Source organism: Thamnophis sirtalis, unplaced genomic scaffold, assembly GCF_051295495.1.
Source record: "Thamnophis sirtalis isolate CommonGarterSnake01/CBP01778 unplaced genomic scaffold, rThaSir2_p1.2 scaffold_11, whole genome shotgun sequence".
NCBI classification, from domain to species: domain Eukaryota; kingdom Metazoa; phylum Chordata; class Lepidosauria; order Squamata; family Natricidae; genus Thamnophis; species Thamnophis sirtalis.
The window spans coordinates 54,231,703-54,258,668 of NW_028261391.1; the positions used below are offsets into that span (position 1 = coordinate 54,231,703).

The 26,966-nt window shown below is 34.7% G+C and overlaps 1 protein-coding gene across 5 annotated transcripts in view; it reads left to right on the top strand.

The window, feature by feature from the left end:
* SHOC2 (SHOC2 leucine rich repeat scaffold protein) overlaps window positions 1-26,966 on the top strand; it is a 62,606-nt gene that overhangs the window by 34,119 nt on the left and 1,521 nt on the right. For all 5 annotated transcript variants that reach the window (XM_087725828.1, XM_087725827.1, XM_087725830.1 and 2 more), the window contains exons 2-8: window positions 8,665-9,603; window positions 14,819-14,956; window positions 20,724-20,854; window positions 23,146-23,334; window positions 24,048-24,170; window positions 25,666-25,803; window positions 26,535-26,652. In XM_087725828.1, the coding sequence (XP_087581954.1) occupies window positions 8,901-9,603; window positions 14,819-14,956; window positions 20,724-20,854; window positions 23,146-23,334; window positions 24,048-24,170; window positions 25,666-25,803; window positions 26,535-26,652 (1,540 nt within the window). In that variant the 5' untranslated portion in view covers window positions 8,665-8,900. The remainder of the gene's footprint in view (window positions 1-8,664; window positions 9,604-14,818; window positions 14,957-20,723; window positions 20,855-23,145; window positions 23,335-24,047; window positions 24,171-25,665; window positions 25,804-26,534; window positions 26,653-26,966) is intronic.

Genomic DNA, 26,966 nt, shown 5'->3' on the forward strand with positions numbered 1-26,966 from the left:
TTTTGAAGTATGCTTAGGTGTTTTTCTATGAAAATGTACAAATTATAGTTAAATGTCTAAGTACAAAGAATGAAAATATGGTAATGTTCAAATACACCTACTTATGAGCAAGTGCAAAGATACAAATCTGTTTAATTGCAAATGAGTTTTTGCTGTTAAGTTAGTGATTACAATCACTGACTTGTTTAATTTTGTTTTAGTTTCTGAATAATAGTAAGAAGATCTGGAAGTTTCATACCTTCCTCCAGTAAACTTGGTGCCTCTTTTCAATTAGTGTGGGATATAGTAGAGTGGGGGAATTAGGATGCATTTGATTTTATGAGTTTTAATAATGTAGTCAATGAGCATGAGTTCTGTAGCCCTTGTCTATATTACAGAAATTAGTTTTCGGTGTCTGAACAAGGATCTGTTAAAAGCCAAATGATTCTCTAATAAAAGAATTCTATTTTTAAAAACTTTTTATTAAATTAAATGTTGACCTCATACGTAGATCTGCCAGGACATGATGGGAGCAGTCAGATCCACATCATCAACTAGTTATTAGGTACATCAGTGAGAGGGGATGTTGTAATAGTTAAGGAAGCTATCTCTCTGCAACAGGTGTTTTTCAAATTGGTGTTGGGACATTCATGTTTGACTATCTTAGATGTAGTTCAGGATCTCATAGCTTCCAAAGGCTTTTCTTGGACTATTTTGGTACTCATCCATGAGGCACACCATACAGATCATTTTTGAATGTGATCTTCCTTTCGTGGCTGTTCAAATTTCAAATAGTGATAATGATGAGGGAAAGTTTGTGAACCCTTTGTATTTCTCTCATCACTATATCTTGGTGATACACAGATATATGACAGAATTCTGACCCTTTTACATAATTAATTTCCAACATGCTGTTGACTTGTAGAGAATAAAAATAGAGAGAACTAAGTGTGATTGAAGAAAACTGATTCTGTGCCATTGAGCAGCTGTATTCACTGGATGCTCATTAATGGACCAAACTGCTAACAAGTCTCAGTGCTTGCTGTACTATTCTGCCTTAAGCCTCTACTGTTAAAAATTGTTATAAATGGTTCCACTTTAGGGGGAAAAAACCAGGAGACCCAAAGCTGGATGGAATCAACATGTCTGCAGTTTGTCCAGAGGAACACATACAAGGAGAAATGTGCAGATATGCATAATAAAGGATAAAGGAGTCTGACTTGTGACAGTAAATAAGAAAATGATCTAAGAATCTTAAAAGAAATGGCAGGAAACTAATTTTCAGTTAAACTCTGGAAGAGAGATCCTTAGAGTAAGAGCTGTTTGAACAAGTGAAAGACAAGAGGCAGCATGTAATCAAGACCTGGATGGACACCTGTCAGCAACCTTGTATTTATTACATCTTTCATTGCTTAACCATTATTAATGATTGAGAAAGATTAGATTATTTGCTAGATCCCTTCAGAGTTCTTTTGATTGCAGAATATTAACATTTAACGTATATAATATTAAATGTATATTAAAAGAAAGACTAAGACCCTACCTTTAAAATATCTGAAGAATCTAAATTCACTGAGATACAGAAAAGCAGACAAATAGATTTTGGTAAGAGTTTGAAACAAAAATGGTTTCATATGCATGTTTGTCTTAATTTTAGGTGAATACATTGTTTGTTTATTTCAGAATGATGCACCTGAAATTAAGAATCATTGTTAAATTGTTATTTAACCTTTTATTTAAAAAAAACCCTTTTAGTTCCCTATTCCTGCATCCCTCCCCCCTAAAAGTGATGTGCAAGTCAGTCTTAGCCCAACTCATCTCACAGGCTTGTTGTGGGGAGAATAGGAGGAAAGTGTGTTGAATATATCTGCTACCCTGAGTTATTTGTAAAATTAACAATAAATTTAAATAAAAAATAATAACTTTAAATAAAAAACAATAAACTTAAATAAAAAATAATACATTTGTAAAAATAATAAATTTGTAAAAATAATGACATTTTCTTTGATTCTGTGATCTACAGAATTTAAAATCTTTGTCATTTAGTTCTTAAGATATGTGGCTCTTCTAAAGTCTGCTTATTTGGTTTCCACAGATGCCAGACATCATTTTATAAACACCAGATACAGGTAGTCCTCGACTTACAACAATTCACTTAGTGATCTTCGAATTTACAACAGCATAGAAAATAGTCACTTATGACTTCACACTTATGGACCATCGCAGCATCCCAATGGTCATGTGATTTAGAGTCAGATGTTTGGTAACTGGTTCATATTTATGATGGTTACAGTGACCTGGGGTCATGTGATCCCCTTTTGCAATCTTCTGATGGGCAAAGCCAATGGGGAAACCAGATTCACTTAACAACTGTGTTACTAATTTAACAACTGCAGTGATTCACTTAACAAATGTGGCAAAAAAATGCTAAAATGAGGCAAAATTCTTTTAATAAATTTCTCACTTAGCAACATAAATCTTGGGCTCAATTGTGATCATAAGTTGAGGACTGCCTGAAGAAAATGGCAAGTAAAATAAGGAAAATTCTATTACAAAAGGAACATACTGAAGCTGATTGGAATTTTTAAATGTGGCATTATAATAATCAGTATTCAAGTTTTTAAAATATCATTACCAACACTCCTTGTTTAGTGTACTAACAGTGTCCCTTCTCATGTACAGTGGAACCTCCGGCCACGACCATAATCCGTTTAGGACTTCAGTCGCAACCCAATTTGGTTGTGACTAGAAGCGAGACTGACTGTACATGCGCAACCTCCCCAAAAATTGCCACGTAATGTAAAATTGCCACGTAATGTAAAATTGCCACGGCAGGGAAAATTGCTGTAGCTGTGTTTGATCCCCCCACCCCACCCCAAGATGTGTTCACGACCAGAGTGAAACATTTAGCGGATTTTATGGTTGGCACCCGATTTGGTCATGGTTGGAAGTGTTCGTGACCCGAGGTTCCACTGTATCTTCATTTTTTGGATAGGTTTATTCAAAACAATTCATTCTGCAGGTTTTTTTTTATCCAGGGAAACAAATATAAGTTGAATTTGTAGCTGAATTTGTATCTTTTCCACTCTCACCCTTTCATGTAGTAATAAATTTAATTACATAATAAAAAGCCTGCAAGCACATGCTTGCTTCAATTATATTCAAATTTTATTATGTTCAGTATTTTTGTAAGGAAGAATTATTTATTTATAAACATCCCTTTATAGGCATCCCTCTCTTTATTTACAATATCTCTTATAAAGTTGTGATTTTTCTCATGGTCTTTGGATCTTTACATAGCAAAATTATGTAGTCAGGAATTCAAATCTTGCACTTTTGTATGTTGCAATCTTATTTTTTTTTAAAAAGTTAAATCTAAATTCTAAATTTTAAATGACAGCAATTGGTAGAATGCATGTCTGTTTATGTGTATTTTAAATGTCTGTCACTAATTGAATATGTTTTTATTGTAGAGGGATTTTAACTGTGTGTATTATTTATATAACAGTTTTATATCAGCATCATTTTGGAGCACTTTGTATATTGTTCTGTGCTTTTTAAAAACATTTCTCAACCTGACAGTAGTAATTAGTAACAGAAATTATTTGGACATTTATATATTAAAATTGCCTTTATAACAACACTGGAAAAATATCTGTTACTTCATGCGACAATAATAATGTTTTCCAAGTGTTATATGTTCTTTAATTCTGAACTATGTCTAACATAACTGTCTCTCTACAATGTATATGTATTATACACGGAGGAATACTAGCATGCAGATCACAGGTTGAATATCTGTGCTGTAAAGATACACATTTTCAAATAATGCTTAATAGTTGCATATGTTATAGGCTCTTTTTTCTCTTGACATTTGTCCACTCCTTGTTGTGATGAATATCAACATTTTAACATTTCTATTTATTCACCATTACTGCTGTGTAAAATAAACAGTTAGAAAGAATACAGATTTTATAATTTTATAATTTTGTTTTGTTTTTATTCTTTTGATTTTTATAAACAACATTTCTCCTGCAATTTAGTTAGTTATTTTTTTCTCAAAAATGATAGTTATGTTGGTTTATTGAAGCAAAAATTGAATAGTGTGTGTAAAAACCATGCTTTATTACAAATTATGATCCAAAAATTTCCTAGTAAGAAAATTCTACAGGATTTTTTTTACTAATTTATGTTTCTATATAAACTGTCCTTTTTTGAAAAAGTATATTTTGCCTATACCTGAATTGGCACAACTGCTAATTGTATATTAGTCTAGGTACTTGGCTGTATGCTAATAGAAGGATATTGTCTTTCTTTCAGATTTGAACTGGAGGGTCTTTCTTGTTTCTTGAAATAAAATCAATCTGTTTTCAGATTCTTTAGCAGTTATGGATAGAATTTGTGAAGTGATGAAAGTATGAAATTTTACATTGCTGAGGGGGCAGATCTGACATGCGTTAAAAGCACTTTTTCACTGAAGCAAACAACTGGTAGCCAGGCAGCTAGAAAGGCAGTTAATGTGATTGATTACAGCGCAGTCCTATACATGTCTATGCATCTAAGATATAAATCTGAATTTGCTGAGCTTCACAGTAAGGTGCTGACTTGTGTGATTTTGTGGAAGTCTGAAGACAGAAACATTCCATTTCACTTTTGGCATCCATGATAATGGATTGTTATTGGTTTGTTGCACTAGACTGGCTACTGTTCAAGAAATGGTATTTAATCAACTTTTTTCTAATGTGTCATGACTTACTGAAACATGCTTCATGGTATATTATCAACTCCCAAAACATCTCATAGTGATTTTATACAACTACTGTCAGTCTTCAACCTTTCCTTTTCTCGGAAGTGGTGTATTTGCATCTTTATCAGAATTCACGCATGGGATGGAAAGAGCTTTGGTTGCACAGTGGATAATCTTTGTAGACTTGGATTGGAGGTGCATCTAACCTATTTCTTTTAGGCACTAAAATATATTAAATTGTGGCCTTTAGAAGCATTGCTCATGGTAACCTTTTAGACCAACTTGGGGTTGAAGATTGAAGACAATTTCTGCAGTGACATTGTTCCTTCCTCAATGGAAGGTTCCCATCAATTGGCGTAGGAGAGGAGAAATTGCTTGGAGGCAGTTTCCTTGTTTAATAAATACACGAAGCCACTGAGAATGGTTACCTGCAGTTCAGGGTTTGATTCCATCAGTTTGCTACTTGATAAATTATTAATCTAGGCCAGGACAGACTAAAATTCAATTCTACCAAGAAAGAGTTACTGTTTGTTCATTTTAGGGTTTCTTGGTGGCTCCAATGGTATAGGTAAGCATTATCCCTGAAACAGGAAATCCACAACTTCAGGGTCTTCTTGAAACAGTTGGCAGAAGCTGTTTGGCTTTTGTCTTTGCCTCAACTAGCATGCCAGTTGCAACTCCACCTGGGATGATACAACCTTGCTACAATGATTCATGCCTTTATTTATCATCAGCTATCTGGATTATTGCAACACAATCCACATGGCAATGCCTTTAAAGATAACTTAGAACCCTAACTTGCAAGTGTTTCATGTAACATATTGGTCGAAAAGAAAGCAAGAGTTCATTGTGGTGTTCATTCCTTATTTTGTGGGCTTAATAGAGATACCTGGGTGTTAACTAATTAACTAAAGAATATTGTGCTGAATAGGTCTTTGCTCTGAACTAGCTTGGCTTTTTTTATATTTATCTCCTTGGAATAAAGAGAAAAATGAAATCAACTGTGCTGTGACCAGGAATCTAGAAATGCATATTAGGGAAGAAGTCTCTTTGTGTGAGTCAGTTTTTCATTTTGCTAATATATTCTTGAATGTGTCTGCTTTAAAAAAACTCAAATTGGTGCAACTTGGCTTCTAGTCAACCTTTTCATGTACTCCCTTCCATCAACAAATATGTCACTAGTGCTAGCATTTTTGTAATGTGGGTGTTATCATATGGTAGATAAGACCATCACTCATAGCAATTTATGGCTTTCAAGATTTAACAGATTATGCAAAATTGTAATGCAGCACAGATTACCATGACAACTGTGATAAAGAACTCAAAATGGTACGTGCTGAGAAACCACATGGGATGGTGTACAAACTGTTTCCAATTGCTGGAAACGAGGTAATGCAGAATAAAAGGATTGCGCTCTAAATACTTCTCAGATTAGTTCCTAAGTCTAAACTGGAAATAAATTGTTTAAGACCAGACTGTATACTTCCTTCTGTGACACATTCACTGAAACCAAAGACGTACCGTATTTTTTATGAATATAAGACGCTCTGAAGTATAAGACGCACCTAGGTTTTGGGGAGGAAAACAAGGGAAAAATATCTGACTCTGTCTCCCAGCAATTTCCCTCCTTGCAAAAAACAGCAAACAGTACAGACAATATACACTGTTTGTAGTGTTACATTTCAGACTATACTTTAACAGATGCTGTTAAAATTGATGTGCTTTCTGGAATTATAGTTATTCTCTGCTATTTAAAAGAAGATACAATAGTACTTGGTCTCTGTAGATCAAGCATTTATTTTAAAAGGCTTCTACATTTTGTTAAGCTGTTGAGAACAATAATAAAGCGGTCTTTAAAAAATAAGTCTAATAATTTGAACATTCTATAGGCATTTATAGTTACTGACTTAGCTCCTTGTAGCAAACAGCCTGATTAGCTGTTAAAAATAAAAAAAATATCTGCCTCTGCCGCCCAGCAATTTGCCTTATGGAGCAAACAGCAAGTTTCACTTTCAATTTCTCCGGATCATCAGCTGTTTCAGGCTGCAGGGATTGCTATAGCCTATTGCCGCTTCCGCAAGCCCCTGTTTGCTGCAAGGAGGTAAATTGCTGGGAGGCAGAGGCAAAAGAGTAAGGGGGCCAGTGGGTGGGGCAACATTCAGTGTATAAGATGCACCAAAATTTTCACTCTCTTTTAGGGGTGAAAAGGTGTGTCTTATACTCCGAAAAATATGGTAACTGGATGAAGTTTAAGTTTGGAATTGCAAATTCAGAAACAGAATTTGGACTATAGTATTTTGTGTAGCATGTATTAATTTAATGACCTGACCAGCTTATTGTAGATGAAAAATAACTTGTTATATTCTAAAAAAAAATACCAGGAAAAATCTTGCATTTTACGTTAAAACACAGAATGTGCTATCAGTATGTTACATTGTAATACTAAATATGTCTGTTAGTAATATGGTTTTGTCTTCTAGAAATTCTGGTCTGTATCTTTTTATTTGTGTCTTTATATTTTAAAAAATAAAGAAAAATCTTCAAATCTCTCAAGAGCCAAGGTGGCGCAGTGGTTAAATGCAGCACTGCAGGCTACTGCTAGATCAGCAGGTCAGCGGTTCAAATCTCACCGGCTCAGGGTTGACTCAGCCTTCCATCCTTCCGAGGTGGGTAAAATGAGGACCCAGATTGTTGGGGGCAATATGCTGACTCTCTGTAAACCGCTTAGAGAGGCCTGAAAGGCCTATGAAGCGGTATATAAGTCTACTGCTATTGCTATATTGCTATAAAAAGTTGAGCTACTCTTCTGATGGGTGTTTCTCATACTGTAGGAGCTTACAGTGTCATGCATCCCTACAGAGCTTTGAGATGAATACAAGACTATGATATCTGAAGCAATTCTATGGTAGCTCACAAAAGAACCTCTTTCAGAGATGATCACATAGATCATCTGATTTTCTAATCTGCTTTTCTAACTTGTTATCCATTGCTTGTGTGTAGACCTCACTAAATATTATATCCAGTTCTATTTATCTCATATATATATATGTGGGTTTATATATCTATATATCTATATATCTATCTATCTGTATGTATGTATGTATGTATGTATACATACGTGTGTGTGTATATATGTATGTATGTATGTATGTATGTATGTATATGTATATGTTGTGCTGATAAATAAATAAAGGGAGATTAGTATAGATCTATTTCAAGCTATTAGATCTCATTAGCTAGCCATACCCTTACTGGGATTACTAGCCATACCCTTACATACCCTTCAGGCAACAGTATATATATATATATATATATCAGTATGTGTGTGTGTGTGTATATATATATACACCCACATCCTTGCTTGTGATTTGAAATAATAGAAAATAATTATTGTTCTCCTGCCGTGTCTTTTTCAAATACATTACTTACTGAAATTGTATTTGAATTAAAATATTTTCAATAAGAAATGCACCAGTTTAAAACCTAAGTGGGATTAGGGAATGCTAAACATCTTTTTTTTAATGGTTATAAATTTTCCATGCTTTTTTAATTACAAGAGTTATTGTGGGGCCCCAAATCTGCATTACTCTTCCAGATTTTCAACTTATGGTACTTTTAAAGTGATTGTTGTACAGCTACATTCCAGAATATCAGAGCATTCTAACAAGTAAGACCAGTTTAGAGCAAGGTAGGGGAGCCTCATTGAAATATCTTGTCAGCTGATTACTTATGTGAAGATTTTTGGTTTTTATGCAATTAAAATAGCAATTCTAACTTACATTAGTGCAGTTTTGGGAAATCTATATTTCATTCCTTATAAACAATTAAATTGGAATTGTTATGAACTGTGATTTTATATCCTTTTTTGCAGAGCAAATCGATATGTGCTTTTGAGAGCATCTATGCATTATTGTCTCTTTTCTCTTCTTACGTTACAGAACTTCTAATGAAGATTTTTTTGACTATCTAACCAACAATAGCCGAGTTTTCTGATATTGAAGCTGTCTGGATCCAACATGTAGCAGATAAATACTATGCTACTTCTATACCACACTTTTGTCTTTTAAACCTCCTTGTATAACAACAGTGAATGAATCATCTTAATTCCTTTTTTGGATTTTGTTAACTAAAATTCAAGTTGGATTTCAAGTGATATTAATTAAACTGAGGAACAATGAGTAGTAGTCTTGGAAAAGAAAAAGATTGTAAGGAGAAAGATCCCAAAGTGTCTTCAGCAAAAGAAAGGGAGAAAGAGGCCAAGGCCTCTGGTGGATTTGGGAAAGAAAGTAAAGACAGAGAATCTAAGACCAAAGGGAAGGAAGCCAAAGATGGGAAGAAGGACTCTAGTAGTGCACAGCCAGGTGTGGCTTTTTCAGTAGACAACACAATAAAACGGCCCAACCCAGCTCCAGGTGCCCGTAAAAAATCCAGTAATGCTGAGGTGATCAAAGAGCTAAACAAATGTCGGGAAGAAAATTCAGTACGTTTGGACTTGGCTAAGAGGTCTATACATCTGCTCCCATCATCTATCAAAGAGTTAACCCAGTTGACGGAACTTTATTTATATGGAAATAAGTTACAGTCACTACCTGCTGAGGTAGGCTGTCTTGTGAATCTGGAAACTTTGGCCTTAAGTGAGAACTCACTCACCAGCCTTCCGGACACTCTTGGTAACTTGAAACAGCTTCGTATGGTTGATCTACGGCATAACAAATTGAGAGAGATTCCTCCTGTGGTGTATAGGCTAACTTCCCTTACTACACTTTATCTGCGCTTTAATCGTATCACTTCAGTGGAAAAGGATATCAAGAACTTGTCCAATCTCACCATGCTAAGCATACGGGAGAACAAAATCAAACAACTCCCTGCAGAAATTGGTAAGAATTTTTAAAATCCTGTATGAAATGCTTATTTCTTGTATACATTGGTATTATTGTATGTCTGCTATTAATGAAAAAAAGTTGTAGCAATTAAAACATATTGATAATAATTAAGCCTGGTACAGTGGTTGGAATGCAGTATTGCAGACTAACTCTGCCCCCACACTGGAGATCGTCCTGATGGGGCTCGAGATTGAGTCAGCCTTCCATCCTCCTGAGATTTGTAAAATTTGCCGCACATTCAATATTCTATTTATAATGAATGGCAATTTTTAACCTGTCTTATAGATTTATTTCACTTGAAATAATACATAAAAAGGTAAAGGTAAAAGTTTTCACCGTCCAGTTGTATCCGATTCTAGGGAACCAACATAGTTTCTTGGCCAAGGAAGCCAGCATTGTCCATAGACATTCTGTGGCCATGTGCCAGTGTGATTGTACATTGATGTGCACGGAATGCCACTACCTTCCCATCAAAGTGATACCTATTTACCATGTTTCCCTGAAAATATGACAGGGTCTTATTTTCTTTTTACTTATAAAATATGGCTTTGGGCTTATTATAGGGGAGGGCTTATTGTTTTGGGGTTGCTGGGCGGCTGCTCCCTTGCGAACTGGCTCCCGAAGAGCCGGGCACAGCCTCAGGGGTGAAGCAGCCATGAGGTGTCCAAGGTCATGAGCAACTGCCTGGCAAACCCCCCTTTCCAGCCAGGCAGAGTGCCATTCACTGACCTAGGGGGTATCCCTAAGGTGCCAAGCCACGTGGTGCTCTGCCCACTCCCCAGCTCTCGGGGCTTGGCACATTAGGGATACCCCCTAGGTCAGTGCATGGAGCTCTGCCGGGCTGAAGAAGGGGGTTGCTCGAGCGCTGTTCTGCCTCCAGCAGGCATGCCTCCTAGCCTGTCTGGGCCCAGCTCTCCCTGCAGCAGCCGCTGCCGCGCTCTGAGCATAATGTCTTCTCCGGTTCCAAACTCCCAAACTCAGCTGCCGAGTCTTCCAGCAGCGGCCGCTCTAGGAGTGCGCTCTATGGTTGTGGGCTGGCTGCTGGAAGACTCTCTGTCCAGAAGACTCTCTTACAGAGTCTTCTACCAGCCAGCCCACAACCATAGAGCGCACTCCTAGAGCGGCCGCTGCTGGAAGACTCAGCAGCCAAGTTTGGGAGTTTGGAACCGGAGAAGACGCTTGGAGCGCGGCGGCAGCAGTGGCTGCTGCTGCAGGGATAGCTGGGCAACTCCCCCCTCTGGCCAGGCAGAACACCACTCCCAAACCTAGTGGTATCCCGAAGGCGGCAAGCAATGTGAGCCCCTTTCTCCCCCCCGCTCCTGCGGCTTGGCGCCTTCAGGAAACCGCTATGTTGGCGAGCAGTGCTCTACCTGGCCGGAGGCGGGGGAGAGGTGTTTGTCCAGAGGGTTTATTTTCAGGGGTGGGCTTATATTTTTGCCCACGCGAAAAATGTGGCCAGGCTTTAGTTTCAGGACAGGTTGTATTTTCGGGGAAACACGGTATTTACTTGCATTTATATGCTTTCGAACTGCTAGGTGGGCAGATGCTGGAGAATTAACAGAAACCCACCCCGTTGTGTGGTACTCAAATCTTGAACCCAGGCTGTCAGCTTTCCAGTTGACAAGCTCAGTATTTTTAACCACTGAGCCATTACGTTCCCCCATGATACATATCCATTTAAAAAAAAATGATTTTGAAGCTAATGCTTACTTTAGGATTGAACGACATAAATTAAAACTGTGGGATATTTTTGGGATTTGTGTCATTACTATATATGTAGTTCCTTTTGAAAATACTTATTTCTTTAGCTCAGAAGTCAGCAATGCTGTGCCCATAAATACAGGTCTGTTCTTATACACATCTTCAGCCTTCAGGTGACCCAACTTACTCTGTTTATAAGTAAAAGAAAATCATTGCAATGGATTTGTTTCAAAGTGCAACTATGATTTCTAGTCATAGTTGCACTTTGCTATCGTAAGATGCCATAGCCATCTTAAGTTTGCACAGTGTGTTTGGGAGTAGAGTGGAACTCGCCAAAGCTTTAGAAGCATCAGGGAAAAAATTGTGCTGGAAGCAGGGTGCAGTTTAGGAAAAGATTGCAGTGAACTAAGGAAACATAGGTAGGCGGAGAAGAGTAATATTTCACACAGGTAGACTATTTGGTTGAGAAATAAAGAAACCATTCTTAAAAACCATAACATATTCTTATTGTATCAGCCAACTGCATGTGAAATAAGTTGCAAATCTTGAGATTGCTTGAGTAGTTTTGCTGCTGCTTTTGGAAAAATAGATTTAATACTACCTAGCTAATTGTACTAACTAACATATTTGATAGCATAGATAGCATAACTTTTCTCTTCTATGTATAGTTTGGAGAATAGTTTAAAATTAAAAATCCTGACAATAAGTTACAATAAAAATTATGGGTTCTTTTAAGAAAAAAATGGACAAAATTTCCCTCTTTTAAGATCTAATGTTTTCCATATTTGTGTATGAAATTTTCTATTCTGTTGAAACAGCAAAAATGAAGAGTGGAATAGAATAATAATAAATTATAGCGAGTAACAGACCAATCATGAAAAAATAAGAAAGAAATATGGGTGTATTCAGTGTATGTTCAGAGCGATAAGGGAGCGAGCCCCGGGCTGGCATCCCTGCTTCTTTCCTCCGAGAGCCAGCTTGGGGGACAGCCAGCCTTTCCCGCTGCTACGCTCTTTTCTCACCATCCATGCGAAGCCTCTGCTGGTGGGGTTCCTCCCCACCGGCTGCAACCCAGGGCCCAACTGGTCAACTGGGAAAGTGACGGGTGAGCAGGCAACGGTAAGGGAAGTGGGTCTTGGGAGAGACCTTCCCTCTCCCTCCAGAAGGCCTGTGCGGGGAGAGAGGAGGCTGGCTGATTTGGAGAGAGGAGCAGGCTGGTTTGAATGCGGGCAGGTGGTTTTTGGCTGGTGCGTCCTTCCCTCGTTGGGGCGCTCCCCTTTGCCCTTAGTGGCGGGGGCTGCTTTATTGCACACCTCCTTCCTTACTCAGCTGCTATTGCCGGGGTGCCACCAGGACAAGCGAGGGAAGGAGAGGAGCCTGAGAAAGAATGTGCGCGATTTCACAGGACAAAGGCACTCCCTTTCGCCCTTGGTGGTGGCGGCTGCTTTATCACGCATCTCCTTCCTCAGTTGGCTGCTATCGCCAGGGTGCCGCCAGGGCAAGCGAGGGAAGGAGAGGAGCCGGAGAAAGTAAGGAGGCACACGATAGCACAGGGCAAAGGCGCTTCCCTTCGCCCTTGGTAGCTGGGGCTGCTTTATCATGTGCCTTCTTTCTTTCTTCGATCCCTCTCCTTCCCTCACTTGCCCTCGATAGCAGATAGCATGAGTGATGACAGGTTGGCCACCCCACTCAGTCACATGTCCCCCACCGAACCCGTAGTAAAACATTTTGAAACCCACCCTTGGGCCTTGATCTTTATTACCAGGAATAGAAAATTAATATAATACCTGGTGTTAAAACTTTAAGACTGTAAAAGTATTTCTGCTAATTTCTAATCCTAATGTATTGTGGAAAAATCGTTTCTGGTTTTTCCAGTCATTGTTGTGAAACTAATACATTTGGCTTAATTTCATATGTTTTTCTGTCTACTTCAAGTTTGTTTGCGTTCACTTATTTTGCTTCTGAAAACAGTCTGTTTTTTCCCTATATGATTTAGTACAGGCTTTATCATGAGAAACATTAAAATGTCACTCTGGTTAAACAATTTTAAATTAAGATAAACAGACCAAATTTACAGACAAACCAAGACTATTGGCTATTTTACATATTGTTTATGAAGTTTTGAATTATTTTGCATCAAATAAACTGCTGCAGGAAGAAATTCTGTCTGAGAAGTGGATTTGTGTGGGGTGAATGTGAGAAAATGTGCACCAAGAAAAAAGAGGAAGAGGAAGTAAATCGAAGAAAAATAAGCTAGTGACATGGAGAAGATGTCAGGTTCCAGAGTTCACTTTCCATTACCTTTCTATCTCAGCCTTTATTCAACTTTGATTCTTGGATGGATCACTCATTAGACTTAGTGTTCACTTTGGATCAGATGGTGCAAGATCTGAAAATGAGAAATAATATCATTGATCCCTTGCCATAAGTGTCAAATTGCACATTATTTTCATTCCTGACTTGGCTTATCCTGGGCCTCTGATGGATTCCAGCTAATTGGCCAATTCTTCTGTTAGATACAATTCTTACTGCTTTTCTGCAGAACAATTTTAAAAAGGCTAAATTATCAGGTATTGCCAAGTGATTATTAGTTTTTGTGTTTAATTGCTGACACAGGATTTCTGTTTATTTTATTGATGCTTGGTATAGCTGAATATAAGTTGGTCTATATAATTTCTAATTGTATAACTTGTTTGTACTCTTGTTTGGATATCTTTTTTAAGAATACTTTTTTGGGATCATCTGAATTATTCAAGCAATCCTTCAAAAGAAAAGAACACTGCAAGATGCTTTTGTCTTAGTTGTTCTTTTTAAAATTTTAAATGATAAAAAATTACATAATAAAAAATACAATAATAATACTTAACATAAAATAAGGTAGGTATTTTTTTGGTTTTGTTATGCCATTAATATGAATTACTTTTAATTTTTAAAATTATACATTTAAAAGTGGAATATAAGTTGAACATGGCAGCATTTCTCTAACCCAATATTTCCTTTTACTACAAATATAAATGTTCATTTTATTTATTTGTATACAACTTCCTGATTATTACAAGAATTTATGAAACTATGGAGATATATCTTGGAACTTCAGGACACAATAACATGTCTTTTCCTACAAAAGTTCTCTATAGTACAGAGTTTTAAAACTCAGTTGAAGTGTTTGGGTTCGAACAACAACCTCTGCTGCATTGGATTTTTTAAAATAAATTCTAGTAATTCCTAATTATTTTATTTATTTAATTCTAATAAAATGAGCAAGCAAAACATACAATAGAATGGGATGTAAAAAGCAAACAATAAAATTCAAGAATGTTAAAAAGTTGTATTACTTGATGTTTGTCTTTATATTGTTTGTGTTTTCTTAATCTTAGCCATAATCCTTTATGATCTATCAGATGAAATGACAATATTAGACATTTACACTTATTTATTTAAATAATGAAAAAGCTTCTATCCCGTTTTATTACAAAATGTCAAGCAATGTGACTTTGTTCATTGTCAGGTGAGCTGTGTAACCTCATAACGCTGGATGTAGCCCACAATCAGCTTGAACATCTTCCAAAGGAGATTGGCAATTGCACACAGATCACCAAACTTGATCTACAGCACAATGAACTTTTGGACCTTCCAGACACTATAGGTAAGTAAAAATATCAGTAATTCATTTATTTATATTCTCCCTTTATTTTTACAACTCAAGGCATACTTCTTCCTTTTCCTATTTTCTAACAACAACCCTGAGTTGGTTTAGGCTAAGAAAGCGACTGAAAATTACACAGTGGATTTCTATACCTTGAGATAGACTAGAACTCACCATTGCCTGGTTTCTAGATCAATATTGTAACTACACCAAACTGGCTCTTTTCTAGATTTAAAATTTAAATAAACAAATTAACAATTCATATATGCCTATAATTATGTAAATGAGCAATTTGATCATAGGTGTCTTGTTGATCATTTGCAATAAGTTAATTTAAAATTTAGTTATTATTGTAGACATGCATGGATTTGCATTGTAAGATCCATTTAAAATATTGCAGTTTTCATATATGAAAAAGCAGTTAATGTAGGAAAATCTATAAATTATATAGTAAGGTGTAGTGATTGCAAAATAGGATTGGAAAATACTATCAGCCTCAATTCTCAATTTCTGGATATTTTTCTGTACTTAAAATATTTTCATTTCATTTTCATATGAGGTTGATAGAGTATTTTTGTTTCTTTTGAGGAAACAATAATATGCACATTTATATAAAATATTGCCAAATAGATTCATTTCTTGCCAATGGTGAGGAATGGAGAATTTATATCTCAGTATTTTCAAACTAATGAATACAAAACAATTCATTGTTTTTGTTTGAAGTTTGGCCTGGACATAGATGTTTTTAGCAGCTATGTATACGAATTGTAATATCAGAAGCCATGCAGGGTTAGTTTTAGTATTCAAAGAAGGTTTCTAGGAATTAGGCGTTTCGGCAGAAGTAAGACCTGGAAAAACATTCCCAAAAGTGGTTGAAGGCAAAACAGCATCAAGAAAACATGTAGTTCAGTCACAAGGAGTTGAGCCTGATTCCAAATTATACTTACCTCGAATCTTTAAGTAAAAAAAATAAATGACAAAAGAGCTCTTTATTTCAGAACAAATCCAGGCCAAATAGAAAAGAGATACCTCTTAAACCACTTGAGCAAAATGTTGCTTTGGCCTCATTGTTATTTTAGTACCTAGTCTCTTTCTGAATTACTAATGTTATGGTAGGTAGCCAAATACAATTTTTAATTTTGTATGAACAATTCCTTGTCTTCAGTAGTAGCTTAGCTTGTTTGTTATGACTATCCTGCCAATATCAGGATTTTCTGGTTTTTCTCCCCTCCCCCCTAAATCCTAAAACAATACAGAGGATAGATAGGTCACAGGTATTTTCCCTTTAAATAATACTTTGCCTGTGTATTCCTAGAAAATAACTACCAGATACTAATGGACACATCCCTCAGGCTGAGAATGATATGAAAAAATATTTTCAGCAACATGATGAGATTTGGAAACCAGTTGACAAGGATTTACATTTCTTTCTCAGCAGCAAACATTTATAGTAATAGCAAGAATGCTTCAGGCTCTGATTCTCAAAGTATCCATAATATGACAAACAAGACCAGACTGGATAGATTGTTGCTGAGTCTATAAAAGTAGAAGTGGCTATTTTTTGTGTTTGAAGAGCTATTTAATGTGAAAAATTGTTATGATTGTATATAAAGATAGATAAGCAATATGTACAGGTAGTCCTCGAGTTAACAACAGTTCATTTAGTGACTTTTCAAAGTTACAACAGCACTGACAAAAGTGACTTAACAGATCATCTGTTGCAACCTTCTGACAAGCAAAGTCAATGGGGAAGCCAGATCCACTTAAGAACCAGGTTATTAATTTAACAGCTACACTGATTCACCTCACTAACTGTGGCAAGAAAGGTTGTAAAATGGGACGAAACTCACTTAACAAATGTCTCACTTAACAACCAAAATGTTGGGCTCAATTGTGGCTGTAAGTCGAGGGCTACCTGTATTGCTTGCTATATTTTAACGAACAATAAGCCATTTCGCAGCCTTAGTGAAGTTGTCACAGATAGTATGTAGTAAACATAAGGCAATGAGAAGCAAGTAGCATGAAAAGTCATTTAGGCACCCTCTCTTTTTTCAATATAGAAGGATTGTTTTATTGGTTAGAATTGTTAAATTCAGATATACCCAAAGTTAGGATTTGGGTATATAAGTTAGGGTGATATTACTCACTTTTTAAAGTATTATTTCTCTGGTGTTTTGTTTTGCTTGTTTTGTTCTATAGTTTATCATTTCCTCCTTTCATTCTGAACAAGAATCAATTTATTTTTGTATTTATAAAAAATATATAGATCCCATATTCATTCCCATGTATTGCAAATATAATAGTTGATACAGTTAATATGGTAATAGTAATAAAATTACTTGATATTTTATGTAAATGATTTCGAAATTGTAATATTACTTGTATTTTTAAACATGTCTCTCTTCTTTGAGGTAGAAACTTTTCCTTGGTGATGGCTTCTTTGTAATTATGTTAAGACTTTAGTGAAGGAAAGATTAATTTTCATGAACAGAAAAGCATATGCTTCCAGGAAAGTGAGATGTCCAACTCAAAAAGTGATTTTACTTATGTATTTTTTAAAAAAAAAACAGCCTAAAAACTGATGCTCTCTGATTGGTTTATAATGAAACACACTAAAAATGCAATCTGAATGAAATAATTTAAAATAAAATAAAAACACATAAAACATACAGTATTTTTCAGAGTATAAGATGCAGCAAGATTTTGAAGAGACAATTTTTTTAAAAAAAATTGCACTCTGCAGCCTCCCAAAAACGACCCTTTTGTCAGAAAAGGGTATGCATAGCCTTTAGGAGGCTGATAGAGTGCTCTGGGGGGGGGGGGAAGCCATTTTTCACTCATTTTTGCCCTCCCCAGCCCCAGCAGCACTCTGGAAGCCTCCTAAAGGCTATGCATGGCCATTTTTGCAAACGGGGGTGTGATTTTGGGAGGCCAAAAATGCTGTATTCAGTAAATCTGACACACTCAGATTTTCAGCCTCTTTTTTGAGGGAAAAGGGTGTGTCTTATATTCTGAAAAATACGATAACTGGGAAGATTCCTTGGATATATCTCCTGAAGAATGGAGCCTCACAAAATGACTGTCCATTGGCTTACTTTGAACAAGAATATACTACATGGAGTAGATGATCTTGCCCAAGAACTAAGCCTTCTTCTTGCTCTCATTTTTCACCATTTATATATAACTTTCAAATATGTACTTTCAACTATACTATATTTCTCTTTAAAAAAAAATTATTTCTCACATTCATACATTTGTCACAAATAGCAATGATTACAAAAATCTGATCTGTATATCCTCTCCATAGAATAAGGCTTCAATGAATTTTCCAAATTGTTGCTTGTTGTTAGGTCTCATAGATTTTTGGTGAGAATTTTACAAAATACCTTCCTTAGCACATACAAGACTAATTTGTCTGTAAGTTTTCTGTTCTGTTATTATCTTTTTCTTTGTATAAGAGAACAGTGATTATATTCTTCTCATTCCAGGCATAGGAGAAGGCTTTACAATCCTGTTAAACAAGCATCACAACCACATACCACATTCATATTTTAACATTTTGCCAGGTAGCCCATCTATAGCTGTAACGTTAGCATTTTTCAGGGTTTTAGCAGCATTTCTAACTTTCTTTTTCTAAAGGACAGTAACTTTGATTTTGTTTTATTTTGATTCCACTCTGCAAATCATCCATTTATGCAAATCTCTACTCTTTCCAGCATTTCCTCATATCAGTGTAACCCCAAGTCATCTCATAATTTTTATTTGTCATTCCATTCATTCTAGTGGAGCCTTCTCATTTGGCTGTTTTCCTCCATTTATGAAACTTTTTAAACTCCCATCAAACTTTCTCAGTATTGTTGTGCCTTTTAAAATTGTTCCTTGTTCTTTGACTACATTCTTTGCACTTATCTTTTTCTCTGTATACATAAGCATAGAATATCTTTCATCATACATTTGCAACAGTTTTTTTTTACATGGAGTTATCTGTTCCTGTGGCTGTTCTTTTTTAGTCTTGTTTCTTTCACTTTTCTTTGTCTGAATCTATCCTTCATACAGAAATTAACATCACTCTTGTATTTTCCACTGAATCTTTTCATCAAGTGTGTTTATCAGTCCACTAGATCTGAACATTGTTGATTATATCCTCCTTTTTTTTAAATTGTCAAGCTAAGACATAACTGCATTTCTTTCAATACAGATTAATTAATTAATTCAATCATGCATGCATAAATTCATTCATTTTAGCATTTACTTCTCTTACATTCTAAATAGGTTTCCCATATATTTATGGGCCCATAAATATTGATCATTGTTGCCATCATTGTTTGGTGAATTGAATCATTCAAAGTTAGTAAAATAACTCTGTAAAAGAAGGAAAACTTTCTATACTTGCTTTAATTTTTAATTTTAATTTACTACCCATACTTTGTGAAGCATTCCCTGTTAACAGAAAGGGTAAGATAAGTTAGTTCAGGAATAAACAATATAACAAAATGTTGATTTAGCAGACCTTCTCATGCACTGCACCAGGTTATGGCATTTGGATGATTATTTCATTGTACAAATAATTAAAAGGATACCATTTGAATATTGTATTTAACAGATGTAAGTTGCTGCAATGATGGCTTCATATTTAGTGCACATTTATGAACAACAAACCATTCCTCCCCATTAGTCTGTTAAAATTAAGTTCCACTGTATACATGTATATGTGGTTTAGTTCATTTGTATTTTAGACTTTTATCTGTGATCTTGGCAGACAATACAGTCATAAATAGTCAAAATAGGCAAGGTGTGTTCAATGTGTCATGAACATCCTTTTGTTAAGATTCTGGGTGTATTTTTTCTTTGCTTGTCCTTTCTCCAACCCCCAGTGGGGGGGGGGGATTTACCGATATATATTCTGTTTAATTCTGAAATTACCTCGAAGGACAGATCTGTGCTTTAGTGCAGCTTTTATCTGCAGACATATTTTAAAGTTAAAGTTGTGCTATGAACTGGCAGGTCTAATTTTTTTTTCCTAATTTTAGCTGTGCTTCCAGAATTTACCATTTTTTTAGGTAGTGTGTCTAAATGTACCTGGCATTAGTACACTTTTTAAAACCGATTAATACCTTGAGTTTTTATTACCTGAGTCACATGAGTGAAACTAAGGTTTTTGTACATAAAATAGTTTACTTTGACAGTGTTTCCCCAGGAGTTATTATTGTACGAAATGATATCTATACACTCAGAAGAAATTTTCTGTGTATGCAAAAATTTTCAGGAGACAATGGAATATCTTTTATTAATTAGCTTTTGGTATGAAGTTCACTTGTAAGGTTTTTAGTCTCACTGCTTTTGAAAGCTATTAATGTTGCCCCTCCTCTCATAAGGAAATGCTTATCTTGTAATCTGAAAATGTGTAAATTGCTCTAAAGTATTGTGGTGATGACAGCCAGTAATGATTAAAAAGAAACAAAGCATTTAGATTTACGCATTTAAACTATTGCTGGGAAGCCAGAAATGAAAGCAAAGCACAATGGTGGAAAATTATCTTTACTAATGGAATATTGTTGAAATACTGATGAATTTGTTAGAGTTGTATATTTATATGTTGGAAAATTATCCTAGTGCTCAAGATGTTAATATATTTGTGTGAAAAGTGTATGCCTTTTCCAATAAACAGTAATAAAAGAAAAAGAGGGACTTATCCTTACCCAAGAATAAATACAGCTAGTAGGAGTTTCTAAACATAAGATTCTTAAATATTTTGTTTTGTTTTCAGGAAATCTATCTACTTTGAAAAGCCTTGGTCTGAGATATAACCGTCTCTCAGCAATACCCAGGACTCTAGCACAGTGCAGTAAACTTGATGAATTAAATTTGGAAAATAACATTATTTCTACTTTGCCAGAGGTAAGACACTTGAGAAGTAGGAGTTCCTGTAATAAAAATAAATTATTCAATTTGAGTAAAGTAAATATGGAAAGCTTCTTCATCATAAATTTTATAATACTAAATTAAGGTCTGAGACATAATTTGCTTATTTATTTTATTAATAAAATGAATACTTGATTCTGTTCGGGCTTCATTATGTTAGTTTAATCTTGAAAAGTAAACAGGAGTGCGTGAGAAAGAAAGAAGCTTTTGATTTATTTAACATTGCCAAAAGACACTGAATGTTTGAGATATAAAGAGTTATACTACTTAAGGTTTCTATGTTAGGAAGATAGGTATTTTCTGAATGTGGTAAATGAAACAAAATCAAATTTACAAAAATTTTCAAATTTAGTAGCCATTATAATCATCTTCATGAGTTGACCTCGACTTCATGCAGATTTCTTGACAATGTACAAATTGCATTAAAAACATTAAAAAGGCAATATTAAATGCTTGTTAAAATAAATCAAGATAATCAGCAAATACTTCCAAATTATAAACCAAGATTTGGAATATTATTATTCCAAATTAGGTTTTGGAATATTATTATTACAAATAATACAGCTTTATTCTGGAGATTGGACATGTCCCCATCATCTTCACTTCAAAGCATTACTCATATTAATTTTTTTAAAAAAAATACATCAATAAAAATAATAATTATATATAAAACAAGAATTGACTAGGTTATTCTGCAAATGCATTAGGAACTCTGTGTTGTTGACCCTAGATATAATTTTTTGTTTCTTAGTTACAAACATATGATTCTTTGAATAGAACTGATAATTGTTCAGTTGTGGGTATTCAGTTGCACAGAATCAGAAAGTACAGATATGTGAATTTACTTATTTGCATTCAATTTCCACAAAAAATAATGTGAAGGGGAAGAAATCTGACATGACAATTGTAAAGTTACTTACACATCTATATAATGCAAATAAATATGGATTAACATTTCAGTTTAAAGTGATATATAATGTTGATATGAATGATTGGAATTGGCATTGAATAAGAAATGATCTAGAAATAAGGCACTGAAATCCATCAAATATAATATAAATTATTAATACTAAAACTGATTGGGAATGAATAAATATTGCTTGTAGACTTTGCTAATGGGATAAAGTTGCTTAGTAATTAATGTCCCCTCCCAAGAACATTATGGAAGTTACTTAAGTGTATGTAATTAAACATACAAAAGAAACTGACTGGAAATCAGATTGCTTTATAAATGGGCTCCCAGTCTAAAACACTCTTAACAAATAGAATTTTGCATTTTTAAGTGCTGATCTGTATATAATTTATAACTGTCGCTGAAAAGAGCCACTTATTAGTGAAGTAGTGTAATCCATTAAAGCATATCACTTTGGCTGCAGAAGAAAGAAAATGCATTTCTAAAAAAAACTGCAGAATTGCAAAAAACACTAAGTTTTTAATGATGAAATGCCCACCGAGTAAACATGTCTTAAAATATTAGCTGGAAAAAGTGGTTGTCCAACTCTATTCATAAATTGTTTATATTGGAATTCTTTTAACAAAAATACATTCATCGAAATACTTGTGCATTTCAAAATGGTATGATAGCCTTGAGCTAGTTTTGGGAAACATTCAAGATCTTCTGAAAAGTCAGCTAAGCAAGGTAGTTTTGTAGTTTTGGAATGAACAGCTGGATAGCCTACCCTGCATTTGGAGTGAATAATATTTTCTCCTTAAACATGACATAAATAAATGATATGTGTTTCATATGCTTAATATCTCTGCACCCTTTATAGTTATACATTTTAAAATTCAAGCAAGGATAATCTGTTTTCCTTGGCTAAAGGTTTACATCTTCCCTAGTAGCCTCAGATTTCTTAGAACTGGAACAAGAATCCCGTGACAATTAAAAAGAGTGGCATGTTTTTCTGTCACCTCTTCCTTTTTTATATGGGACATTGAAGCTTAATTTTTTCCCCTGGAGAATGACTTAATTAATTTTTGTTTCATAAAACTTTACCTGTCTGCAAGGGGGTAAAGTAAACTCTGTCAGAGATTGAGTTGTCTTAAATGCTTAACAAATGGCTAACATATGGTATGACTTGTCAGAAATGCAAACATTACAGTTATTAAAAGTATTTTCAAAAGCAGACAGCATCATTCTTAAAGACATTTCTTTTTGAACAGATCGTGATAGCTAGGCTGCATATAAGAGAAAAGTAACTATTCACGTACAAGGAGATTAGAGTACATAAAGTATATAATTTGATTTGTTCACTTTGCTCTCGCAGGGTCTCTTATCCAGTCTTGTGAATCTGACTAGTCTAACTCTGGCAAGGAACTGTTTTCAATCTTACCCTGTGGGTGGCCCTTCACAGTTCTCTACTATCTACGCTCTCAATATGGAACATAACCGCATTAACAAAATTCCTTTTGGAATTTTTTCCAGAGCAAAAGTATTAAGTAAGCTGAACATGAAGGTGAGGCTTTGTTTCAGGAATATGAATTTTCTAGTGTAAAATAAAATATTGTATGAAAGTGCAGCCAAAGAAAATTGTGCCAGATACCATGTATACCTGATATTGTAGGATAACTTTCCTAGGATTGTTTATAAAACTAGTATCAAGGCTTTCTTATGTAGTAACGTAAGTGATAAATGATGTTAAAATTAGGGAGTTGCAAATATACAAGAGTATTTTCCATAAAAGTACAAAGCTTAGATTGCCCTTTTGGAAATGTCTGTTGGTTAAAACTAAAAACAAATAAATTAAACATTAAAGTGGTATTTAGGTTATTTATTAATTAAATCTAGCTAAAAGTTGTTGCAGCACATATTTAATTTAAATTGTTGATGGTTGAAAGTAGAAAAGCTAACAAAGACAAGTTGCAGTTATATGAGTGATAAGACTGCAATTATATTAAACTGGTTCTTTTCTCAGAATCAGTATTGATACTCCTCATGCCTTCTTTTTTGAAGATGTAGAATGCATACTCTCCTTGGCTAAATTGCATTGTGAATGTTTCTTCAAAAAACAACTCCAAACTCTTGTAATGATTATTTCTTTGTGAGAATGTAGTGACATTTATGTTCTTTATCTATTTAACTGAATATCATTTACAATTTATTATCTTTAATTTAAAAAAACAAACAAACCTTAAACTTTATTTATTATGTTATTATGTTAAATTGCAGGACAATCAGCTGACATCACTTCCCCTGGATTTTGGGACATGGACCAGTATGGTGGAACTCAATTTAGCTACAAATCAGCTCAACAAAATTCCCGAGGATGTATCTGGACTTGTTTCTCTTGAGGTGGTAAAAAGTAGAATATAAAAGACCAGCTAAGCAAATTCTAATAAACCTGACCAATCTTGATATATTTATTGATAATTGATAATTAATAATTAAACTAACAAATATACTCTGAAACAACCTAATTTTGGAAGGATTATACCAGATTTGTCTCACATCAGAGTTGTTTTGACTTATTATAATTATTATTATTATATTATTATTATTATAATTATTATTATTATTATTATTATTATGACTTAGTTTTATGTTAGGACAGAGAAGATATAGCTATTATATTATCTTAACCTGCAAGTTCAGTAATCCACCCATCTGTGTGTGTGTGTGTGTGTGTGTGTATGGCCTGGGTTTTTTGGCCGTTTTCAGCCATTTTCAGGCTGTTTTGAATGTTCAGTAGTGATGGATAAATAGAGAGGGAAATTGAGTCAAAGGGCTCAACAAGGTACAATTTCCAGGCACCAGGAAAGATCCAGCAGGATGAGCAGAGACTAACCTCTATCTGGGAGTGGAGATCGACAGCACACACACACCTTTGGACATGCAGATATGCACTACGAGACATAGCCAGCCCAGGTCGAATGCCGAGGAGCCTGGCAGAATTACCTCAAGCTATAATAGATATGAACAATGAGGAACGAACTGGGTCAGTTACAAGATCACAGGCAAAACAACAAATGAAGCTGGTTAATATATCAGATGTGCCTGCCAGAACAGAAGAAGAGGGAGGAAGTATGGGAGGAAGCCAGAGAGAATGCTGTTAAATCAACATCAGACAGCTCAGAGTTATCTCCTGGGGAGGACCAGCCTAAGCTATGTTCGATAAGGGAGGAAGGGAATAGGAGAATCGATTAACATGCCTGATGTAGAAACATCAAAGCTAATTACAGGTGGGAGGTGGATGGGCCTATCACATGCGCAATGCCCAAATTGATTAACATTGTATAAAGGCAAGTATCTCTTTAATGGCTTTTACATAAAATAATTTACATTATAAATTTTATAAATAAATAAATAAATAAATAAAATTTATAAATAAATAAATAAATAAAATTTATAAACAAAATAAATAAATAAATAAATAAATAAATGAATAAAATACACTTTGACAATGTTAGCAGTGGCTAACATATTTTAAAGTTCCGGAGATCACAATGTCTCTTTCTTTTATATATATATGTGTGTGTGTGTGTGTGTGTGTGTGTGTGTGCATGTGTGTGTGTGTGTGTGTGTGTGTGTGTAAATCTGTTGACAGGAATGTAAAAATCTAGACACTTCCATAGATCTTGTATAGTTTCCCAAAAATGTTTTCTTCATTCTTGCCTAATAAAGAATATTTATTTACTTCACAAGTCATATTTGCTGGAGCCAATATGGCATTAAAGTTTAATAGTGAACAGTCTCTAGCTCTTTATTTTTTTAAAAATAGTTAGTTAATTCTGCCATTACTTAATATATAGCTGTCAGTTCATTAAATGTTCTGTTACTTTTATTTTAGGTTCTTGTTTTGTCAAATAATCTTCTAAGAAACCTCCCACATGGCATTGGAAATTTGAGGAAACTGAGAGAATTGGATCTAGAGGAAAATAAGCTGGAATTGTTGCCAAATGAAATAGCATACCTTAGGGAGCTACAGGTAAAATAATTACATGATATAGCATGTTTTGTCCAATTCAAAGTGTATATAAATACCTTCCTGCCTTCTTGATTGATTGATTGATTGATTGCCTTTGTGTCATTTTTTTTTTGCCTGGTATCTTTGGCCACTATACCATACTGGATTTCATGTATTTTTTTTTAAAGAAAAACTGTCATGTATAAATTAGTTGCCATTTGATGCTGAGCACACTCATGTTATGTTATGTGGGAATGCCTACTGACACATAAGTAAGAGAATTAAGAAAGATGCTCAATTGCTCCCTATTAAATGCATTTACTGTATACATGTAAAAAAAATATTTTTAAAAATAGAATGGCATAAAATGTAATCCCAGACTTTCAGCCTTACAAAAGAAATTAAAGCCTTTCTCTTCATCAGAACTTTTAGCAGGTTTTTCTAATTTATGTTACTTTCATGTTTAGTGCTTTTGTAAACTTAGCTGCTTTGAGTGCCCTATAGTTGAAAAATTGAGAATTTATACTCAGTAATAAAGTAATATATAAAAAATGAGAAAGATTACAGAACATTTGACAGTTCTGGTTCATATGTCATGTTCAATAATATTTTGGAGTAATGCAGCCCCAAGCCATTATTTGTTGACAGTTGGAGAAAAAGGCTGTTGTGTTAATGATAAAAAGATACCTGCTTTTGTTAATTCTTTGGTGGGAGGTATTAATTTTATGATTTATTATATATTCCTTAAACAGAGGCTGATCCTAACAAATAATCAATTGAGCACTCTTCCTAGAGGAATTGGTCACCTTATCAATCTGACACATCTTGGGCTGGGAGAAAACTTTCTTACACAACTTCCTGAAGAAATTGGTAAGATCCATAAATCCATAGGCTAGTATTCTGATATGGTGTTTCTCAACCTCAACAACTTTAAGCTGTGTGGACTTCATCTGTCAGAATTCCCCAGTGAACACTGGGTGATGGTTAGGGAATCCTTAGAATTGAAATCCACAGTTGCTGAAGTTGAGATGTTGCTGAAATATATCAATGTAAATCAGCATCTGGCAGTATTTATTATATTTAAGTTATTTTCCACTCATAAGATCAATCTTTGGAATGTAAGAACTACAAAGGTTGAATTTTAAAGTTCTACCATGCCTCCCAAGCTGTTTATTTCCACTTTG